Source organism: Acomys russatus, chromosome 28, assembly GCF_903995435.1.
Source record: "Acomys russatus chromosome 28, mAcoRus1.1, whole genome shotgun sequence".
In the NCBI taxonomy this organism is placed as follows: domain Eukaryota; kingdom Metazoa; phylum Chordata; class Mammalia; order Rodentia; family Muridae; genus Acomys; species Acomys russatus.
Window position 1 is genome coordinate 18,888,300 of NC_067164.1, and position 9,592 is coordinate 18,897,891.

The window sequence follows — 9,592 nt, forward strand, 5'->3', positions numbered from 1 at the left end:
CTGCTTCAGAGCCTGGCCAAAGCTGCTGTGTGCTGGCATAAGAAGCATGCTTGCGTTCACGTCCACCAGGGTCTCCCTGCCTGGCACTGTAAGGCGTTGCTTAGCTAGGGTACCTTCTATTAAGGATGCTGGATTCCCACATACAGGGAGGGGATACTCCCCACCTGTACCCTCCAGCCCCTCCCCACACACCTGCATTTGCCTTTAAGCCAGCTGAGGGGAGGCCTGGAGGTGGATTCCAGGATACGGCTACTTGTAATAGAAATCTGAATGAATCATAATGAGAAAACTGCCACGGCTTCAACTAGAAAACTGGCTATACATTGTACCGCCTATAGCACGAATCTGAAACGATGACCTCAGTTTAAGGTAGGGTGGCAGTGAACACAGTGCGGCCGTTACTCGAAGTAGAGACAGACAAGGCTGAGGCCGGCTCCCTGCTCCCTGCTGACACTGAGGTTCAGTTGCCCCTAAGGAATTGTCCTCACTTGTCCCCTCATTGTGACTAGTTCCTCCTGCTCTATCTCTGGGGCCATCGGTTGTGCCACCTCACCCTGGGTCAGGACATGCCCTGCCTACTTGCTGTGTAAGAAGGGAAAAGGGCACATTGTCTATCGCACCCTTTTTTTTTTTTTTTTTTTCTTCTGGTGCTCATCCTGTCATCTGCTTGGCTGCCCGCTTCTAACCAGATCCCCAGCTTTCCCCTCTGTCATAATGGTTCTCACGAACGCAGTCTTTTATGCCTTTGCATTTTCCCTAATGTCACCAGCTACACACAAATGGGATAAAACATGCTGCCTTTCCCCTCTGTGACACACACTTAAAAAAAGAGTCCAGCCAGTTGCTATCTGATCCCAGGCAGGTTTTTTTTCTGTTATCTTTTTCTTTATCTCCCGGTCATAAGAAAGCAGACAGAGCCCTTTCATAAACTGGCTTAGGCTTCCTTAAGCAAAGTATGGACATTGGCTTCACTGGGGTGCAAACCAGGGTGCCCAGAAGCCACAGAGCAGCCGCAGCAGCCGTCTTCACTGGTGGAGGAGGAGCTCCTATGTAGGCACTGGCTTTGCTCCTGTCTTCGCAGCTAGCTGAGGAGCGGCAGGTACTAACGGCATGTGGGCTAACTGTGGCCGCCTTTGCTTCCTCACCGGGCACCACACAAGAGCTTGAGCATTTGTGTTGTATGCTTGTGTGTGAGCCACGGCTTGTGCGAGCGTTTTTTGTGCCTTGTAATAGAAAGTACCCCTTTGCATTCAATTTCTTGCATCCCTAAAAGCTTTTTAAGATTAGATTTAAAAAAAAAAAAAAATCCAATTAACTTCTTGATGCGAAGATTATTGATTTGAGATTTTTTTTTTTTTTTGCATTACTTTTTTTTTTCACAGTCAAACAATATATGGAGAGTCAGGGAATAAAAAGCTAAGAGAATCCTAAAAAAGTTTTTTTTTTTTTTAATTTTTAAAGTATTGTTTCTGAAATTATTTCCTCCTGCTACTCCCAAGCCTCCCGTAGCTTGTTACTGCGTGCTCTTTCCTTTCCGTATCTATGCCTTTCTTCACAGTAGTCCCTGGCTCTGCACGGAATAAGCGATACTCTCCAATGTAATTGGACGTGCTTTCGCCTTTGCATGTAAGTACAGGAGCAAGAACTCTGAGACCTTTCTGTTTCCAACGAGGGAAAACAAATGGCCCAGAGGAGTTTTTCTTTTGGAAGGTGTCCCGGGGTTAACAGTCTTGAGTAGTTGCCTTTTTTCTTTTTTCTTTTTTTTTTAACCTAAACGCATCAATCCCAGCCATGTTTTATCTTTTGCCCCACAATGTATGCTTCCACTTAATGTCAGAGGGAGTGGGGAATGATTGGTGATTGCAGCCATTGCTCTGTGTAGCATCGTGCAGGTCATGTAGTGGGCCTTTGAATGTGACACGGGATAAAGCTGGGAGAGAAAACCCCACCGTCCACTGGACACAAATCCAGAAAATGACACCTCTGCCAGGCTGCCTGTCTGGTCCTTTACGTGTGATAATCTTAGGCTGGTGGCCTCTCCTTTGTACTAAATGCCCAGTGGCCATTCTTTTTATTTATTTTTTGTTGGACAGCTTTGGCTGGCCTCTTTCTCTGTATCTTGGGCCCCAAGCACAGTGAGCATCTTTTGCTCCATCTGGACTGTACTCCCCTGTGACTGTCATACGAGCCATGGGGGGACAAGGGAATGGTCAGCATGGGAGCTGAGTGGCAGTTCAGGACTGTTTTCCCAGCGTGGGCATCTCTCGGCCAGGGGACCTCTTCTCCCTGCTGTTGGGCGTGGGTTCCTTGTTTTCTTCCCTCACTTTGCCACTCACCAGCAGCACTTCCTGCTTCCTCTCCATCCTGTGCACCTCTAATGGACGGACTGGCTGCCTCACGTTCCTGACACACCCCTAAGCGTTCTGCAGAGTCAGTGTTCAGGCGTCCCCCACCCGCATCATGCTGTCTCTGTGTGGTCCTACCAGAACCATCCATTTGAACCCCTTGGCTTTGCCATTCATAAGTGTCTGGAGTTGCCAGGTATCTGTTTCCAAATGTCCTAGTTCTATCGCCAGGACATTTATTGTGGAGTCGTTAGCTGAATTGTGACCTACAGAGTCTAGTTTGTATGTAGGTATGAAGGGAATTTTTTTTAATAAATTGAAAATTAAGCTGTGAGCAGCATTAGAACTGTCTATTTCTTGATCATAAAATATGCTGATAATGCCTTAAACTGTAGTTGCAGAACTGTCTTTTTTTTTTTTTTTTTTCCTGTTTGAGGATAACCAATGTTTTCTAAACTGTTCTGTAATCTCAGTGTTAATGCAGATTGTCATATATGTAAGCTGCATGTTAGACCCTTGTCTTTTTTTAAGAACTAAAATAACTGTATTGATGTGAAGAATATTGTTCCTACAGTACGGAAGTGCTGGCTCAGCTGCGCACTGAGTAACCTGGTGTCTGTTAACGTAGTGTGGTGACAGGTGACCTATGCATATATCACTAGTGCCAAGACTTAAAGGGGGGAAATATATTTTTACCCAACCGTTGTTCTGTGTGTGCCCATTTGTGAGTTCTTTCCAGTCCCTGCCTGACACGCCTATGTACACACACATGTGCTTGTTAACGTCACATAATGAAATGGGGATGGCCGCTGTCTCCTGCTTCCTTGCCTTGTGTGGTGGACTTTGCTGATGCTGTCCGGATGGCCCAGCATCTCCAAGCCACTTGCCCTGTGGCGTACCGTAGTTCACACGTTCCTCACCACACTCGGCCTCCTGTCCCTGCCTACCCAGTGCATCCATGACTCAGTGTCCAGCAGAGGCATCCTCCCCTCCCTTGGCCCCCAGGCGCCCACGTTGCTACCCCACCCCACCCCACCCCACCCCATGATGCCACTGGCTCTTTAATTGACACACAGCTGCTTTCACAGCTGGTTGTAGAGAAGCACTCTTTTTTTTTTTTTTTTTGCTTTAAGAATCAATTTGAATCTGAACCTTTTCTTTTTTCTCTTCTGTAGCTTCTTCTTTATGTAGCCATCCCGTTGCCAAGCCCTACTCTCTCTTAATGGACAGCATTAGAAGAGCAGGAGCTGTCTGTCCACACAAGTTGGGGAAGAGTTACCTCATTTCCACCATCGCCTCCTGTTCTTTAAAGTCTGGGTCAAATATTGCACTGCTGTTTGTGTCTTTCAATGTCTGTTTACAAACCACCACCCTCGGTGGCTACCGAAGTGACTTCAACTACCAAAACCAGTAACGGTCATATTAACTAATTAAAAGAGTGAAGTAGAACACTTAGGCCCAAACCCCGGGGACTTGGGCTGGAATCCTCTTGCTTAGCTGCCATTTTCTCGAACATCCTAATCTAAGACCTATGGGCCGAAGAGAGCATGGGCCTCCACTTGAGGTTGTCATCACCTGTGTGGCAAACATAGCATGTGGCACCCCCTGGTCTCCATCCTATGGGCAACTCCCACCAGCCCCAGCAGGATCCTCAGCCGTCAGCAGGTCCTCAGAGTGGGGCAACCTGTGCTGCCTTCTGCTAGTTTTGTGGGTTGTTTTGGTTTGGGGTTTAAAAAAAAAATTGCTATTGCATGCGCAGAGGTGGCTGCAGTTCTTCCTCTGGAACGTCCTATTGATATGGTGTTTTTATTTTTCAGCTGACCATCTGCCTCTTGAGAGAAAGAAGTGGGCATCCTACCTTTAAAGTCAGGAGCCATTTTTCCACTTGACTCTGTTACCTGCATCCCTTCCATAACTTGTTTGGGGAGGGGGTTCTGCTTGTTTTGGGGGTGGGGGACTCCCAACTAGCCGGTCCTGCTTTTTTGTATTTGTCATTCAAACTTACTTTTGGTATCAAATTATGCCAGTGCTAAGCTCACTACAAGGGGAAATTCTGTTTAATATGTTCATATCTTAGATGCAATTTTAAAATGCTCCATTTTGTTACTCAAGTTTTGATCTACAAGTCTTAATTATGTTTGAATTGTGCCAGTGTTGGGTAAATGACTTTTCTGCCTCTGGGGCTCAATTTATATTTAAAGATATCTTAAAATACTTTCTGGCCCATCCCTGCCTTCATATTTGTTGTGGAGCTCTGCTTTGCCTTCCTCTCAGGGCTTTTTTCCCCCCCTTTCTTTCTTTTTTAAACCATGGAATGAACACTAAATGTGCACATAGCCCCTCCCAGGAAGCTGCATTGGTCACAAAGGTTCAGTTCCTGTTTTCTCCGAGGGACTCACATGGTTTTCTTCACAGTGTCTGAAAAAGGCCTGCCAGGCAGCAGTGTTTGCACTAGACCGCTTACAACCCACGCACATCTAGAAACACCTGTGCCAGTTGCGCGAGCTTGTGATTTCTCATGCTAACCTGTCTGTGCCCAGTCAGGCTCGGGGCTAGAACACTTAAATCATGGTCACCTCTCAGACACAGTCAGAGAACAACTTCCAGACTCCTGTCTGTCTAATGGAACTACCTGAATTCCTGTCTGTAAAGAATGGTTGACGTTACCTTCCAAATTCACTGCTTGTCTATAGCTTTGCTTGTTTGCATCTTAAAATATTTCCATCTCCATAGGAGGTAGCTCATACCACTGGGGTCAGGATCCTTTTGAGCGGTTCCGTCTGTGAGAAGGGTACAGTGCTTCTGTGGGCCAGTGAAGACACACTAGTCCTTTGCCACTCTTATTCCTGCGAAGAAGTCCCTTAGAGCAGCTGGATGAATTTGTTGGCAAGCAGCTTGTGTTACTAGAAAGTATTTCTAAATGTAAGTAAAGTTAGTCTTACTGGAGCTAGGAAGTGACGCAAACATCCCTTCACAGTATACAGTGGCAGACATTAAGTGTTGTGACTAATGGAAGGGATGTGGGTACCAACTCTGATGCCAGAATATAGCTTTGCCACGTTAAACATGAGGCCATGTTGAAACCACTATGTATGATTCACTTTATTCTTCACTTTTTATTATCATTTAATATCAACTTTATACCATTGTTCATTTGTTTTAAAAAACATTCTGTTTCATAGTTTGAGCAATGTTTAAAAATCTAGCCAGATAGCAGGATTTTTGCCTAAGAAGAGTGAGTAGTCTCATTGTTCTTCCCTTTGTTCTTAAGACCCTAGGTGAGAAGTGGGTGGAGACATCGTCATGGGATCAGGAAGTCCCAGGCAGGCTAGCGTCCATTCATTGGCCATAGGGAACCTGGTTGCTGGCATCACCGGCCAAGTACCTTGTAGTCTGTCTCCTAAGACTGACTGCCATTGGCCTGGCATTTTGCTTCACGTGGTTACTTTTCTCAAATGTTGACAAAGCGGCGGGTCCTTGGATCCTCCTGTGAAATTACGCTGAGGACAGTTACTGGCAATAATAAAAGCATGGGCTTCTTGTCCTAATCTAAACTGTGGGAAAGAGAAGCAGGGAGTTGAGCCACTAGAACCTGCTTCTGCTGGCAACAGCCTTTTATTTTTCACTCAAACTTAAAAAAATTACACAGTTTCTAATTCTTGCTTATCCGGGTGTAGTCTGGCTGTTCTACTTGAGACCAGCACAGTCCATTATGACAGAGAAATGTCCTGAATTAGTGAGCTGAGCTGGAGTGTTTTAAAAAGAAAGAAAAAAAGCTCATATCTCATCTCATTATGTTTGACCAAACATTTCACCATTAATGGTACCCACCAATTGTAAGAAACTTTCTTTTGAATTGTTTTTGTTTATGATTGACACAGGCTTCAGGGCAAACATTTCTGGACTTCTAAGAAGTACCAAACTACGACTATATTTAATGACCTACACAAAGCCCTTTGCTTTGCAGATAGCCATCTTTCTGCCATGGATGACAGGGCACCGTGGCTGCTTCTAAGGTCCATATGCTTGAATGCCTATGGTGACACGTAGTCTGTTCCCATCAGTCGCTACACCATTGTGTAGACTGGCAACTCTTAACTGCAATCTCATGGATGTGGGCAGAACACGAGATGCAAAATATCCATGTTTGCCCCACTGTTGGTGGTGCCTTTCAGTCCACTGTGGAAAGTGAAAATTGTGGCCCCCAAACTTGTGGAGCAGAAGCTGTCACCATGAGCTTGTCCCTTTCCCACAAATCACAACTTAGTGTATGAGCGGGGTAGAGTAACATTCCAAAAAAAAAGCTGGATTCAGCAGAGTAGCAGGAGCAGCTCTCATAGCTGTATTTACTCTCCACACCCCCCACCCCCTGTTCTAATACTTTACTCAGTGCCATGTGAGCAGCCACACACTTCCTTGTACTTACCTACACTGTTCCTGAGCACAGCAAGTGTGGAGCAAAGGACAGTGGAATGCCATGTCCCTTACTCTTCTATCAAAGACAAATCTTACTCTGAAAAGCAACAAGGCTCCATCCTGCCTCCAGCACATTTCACGGCTGTTTGCTAACATTGGTTTTTCATTCGGGAGTGGCCTACTGTTAACAAAGTAAGCTGTTGCCACCACCGAAGAGCAAGTTCACTGTGCATAGTGTTTTCTCTTCTGCTCAGCTACATGGAACACAGTAAGCTGAACAATTCTGGTATTTGATGGGCTGTGAAGGTTATGAGTCAATGGAAGGGTGTTCTTTTTACCCTTAACCCAAAAGCTTCCATAGCAGATAAAACATTCTCAGTTACCTCTTACACCTTGTCAAGCAAGCGTTTTTAATCTCTATCCTACTCCTGCATCTTACACACTAGTATACCCCAAACCCAGGGAAACAAATCTAGCCTGAATAGAAATTTTCCCGTCTAGTTCCTTAAGGACAGTTGTATGACATCTCTCATGTCTCAGTGGTTGGTTAAATCCAACTCAAACCAGTAACAGCAAGGTTCTGGGATCTGGCCACCTTCACACCTTTTCAGTCTGATTATTTCTATTCTCCTCTGTGGGACTACACTCGGCAGGACGCTGGATGACAAGTGGTTCTGGGTTTGTTTGCCTGAGACTTAGTATGCACCCACCTATGTGCCCCTTGCTAATTTCTCCAGTCTCACAAGCCCATGTACAACTGAAACCACAAAGGCCAGTGAGGTGGCTCAGTGAGTGTTCTGGCAGATCTGAGCACTAGCTTGGGACCCCAATGCTCTAAGCTGTCCTCTGACCTGGTAACCAGGCCATTTGCTTAGTACCATAGTCAGCACAAACAACTCAATTTCTCCAGAATGTTAAGGTTCCTTTCCTGGGAGCACCACCTGGTGGCCAGAACTCAGCTCATTTAATAACGGGTATAGATCTCATCAGCATAGCTTCAAGGTTCAAGAATCTGGGGACTTTCAGGGGTAGTAGTCCTGATAGAACTTCCTGTTGGAGAAAGGTGAGGATCTAACATGACTTGGAAGATAAACTTCATTCAGAAAACATCCCTCAGCCCTCAAATTTGTTATGATCTGAGGATAGTTAACCCCCCACGACTAAGACCATTCGGCACAGTAACTCCCTTTGCCCTGGAGAACGTGTTGGAGGAGCACCAACAGCTTAACCACCTTTCCTCAAGGGAGAAGGGCCATCACATTGCTTTGGGCCGTGATGCTCAAGGACAGCCTGTTTCACATCAGGATCTTGAGCAAAGCAGACATGAGAAGAGCGGAGAGCAGTCACTGCAGTGCTCCTGGGCAGGCAAGCAGTAGAGTGGTTCTCACCAGCGTCCCTCAGAGCCAATCGTGGTGTCAGAACACTCACAAAACTTGTATCTGATCTTTCACGGCAAATGGTCCATGCAGTCCCAGCTCCCCTTTTATAGAGAAAGCATTTGGTTCTCCAACAGCCAACGTTCCCAGCTTCAAGAGGACACAGTAAATAGCTTCTCGTTGCACTTGCAAATACGTCATGGTCCTCTGCTATTTCTGTGGATGAATTCCCTTGCCCATCCTTCCACCTTTCTGGAGGGCTCAAGGACAGCGCATCTTTTAACCACCAGGAGGCAACAATTTTAACACACGGACTTCAAGCATCCCAGCTGTGATAGTTTGCTAAGCAACGCCTCAGGAACTAAGAGGACAGCAGGAACATTCTTAACGCAGGGCTACCTTTGCTGTTTCAGTCTGGGGCCGAAGTTCTAAAGCGCGGGATTTGGAGAATGACCGAGAGAGAGCTCTAGATAGTTACTAGGTTTTGCTGAAAGGAGAGCAGCTCAAATTCAGTGCCCCCATGAAAACAATACTCCAAACTCACTGTCCTGGTTTTTAATTTAAAAAAAAAAAAATTTTTTTTTTATGGATACAGGTATATTGCTTGCATGTATGTATATGCCCAGAGAAGCCAGAAGAGGTACTGGGTTCCCTGGCACTGGAGTCATGGTTGTGAGCTACCATGTGGGTGCTGGGATTTGAACCTAGGTCATCTGCAAGGTAAGTGCTGTAAACTAAACCACTGAGCCACTTCTTCAGCCCCACTGTTTTGTTTTGAATTTTATAGTCACTTTACATCCCGATCGTAGCCCTCCCTCTTCCCCATCCTCTCCTCAGAAAAAAGGACCCCTGCCCCCTCACCAACCTACCCAGCACGTCAAGTCGCACCAGGGCTTTGTTCATCCTAATCCACTGAGGCCAGGCAAGGCAGCTCCACTAGGGGGAAGTGATAAAAAACAGGCAACAACCCATGTCACAGCAGCCAGTTCAGCTTACTAGAGAGGACCCACATGAAGATCAAACTGCCCGTTGGTTACGTGTGTACGGGGTTCTACTGGTTTTTAAGGTCTCACTATTGCCTGGGCTGCCCAGACTACAGCAGTACTCTCGTCTCAGCCACTTAAGCAGTAAGGACCACACATGCAGCAGTTTACTATCAGCATTAGGAAACCTGAAGATCAGTAGCTAAAGTCCTATTTCCTCCCACTTCTGCAGTTTGCAGCTTCTGGATTATAGATTAGTTATGCAGACTCCAACTTTATACCCATCTAAGTGTGTGGAAGGGAGCTCCCATTCATATTACACACCTTATGAACATAGGGAACTGTGTCCTGTAATTCAGCAGAGAAAGCTGAAAATCCATTTGTGTGATTTTATACAAATATGCACCTGTGTGTGACCAATCCCTTCCACACAAAACCATTTTTTCATGTCTCCGAACTGCCATCTTTATAC

At 45.8% G+C, this 9,592-nt stretch overlaps 1 protein-coding gene across 8 annotated transcripts in view; it reads left to right on the forward strand.

Annotated features, from left to right (window-relative positions):
• The window catches only part of Septin11 (septin 11), a 92,575-nt gene extending 87,954 nt beyond the window's left edge, over window positions 1-4,621 (forward strand). The window contains exons 10-11 of one of the 8 annotated variants that reach the window (XM_051170584.1): window positions 1,559-1,626; window positions 4,163-4,621. In XM_051170584.1, the coding sequence (XP_051026541.1) occupies window positions 1,559-1,583 (25 nt within the window). In that variant the 3' untranslated portion in view covers window positions 1,584-1,626; window positions 4,163-4,621. The other 7 variants (XM_051170587.1, XM_051170583.1, XM_051170586.1 and 4 more) reach the window with 7 other exon arrangements.
• Window positions 4,622-9,592: the final 4,971 nt, after the last annotated feature.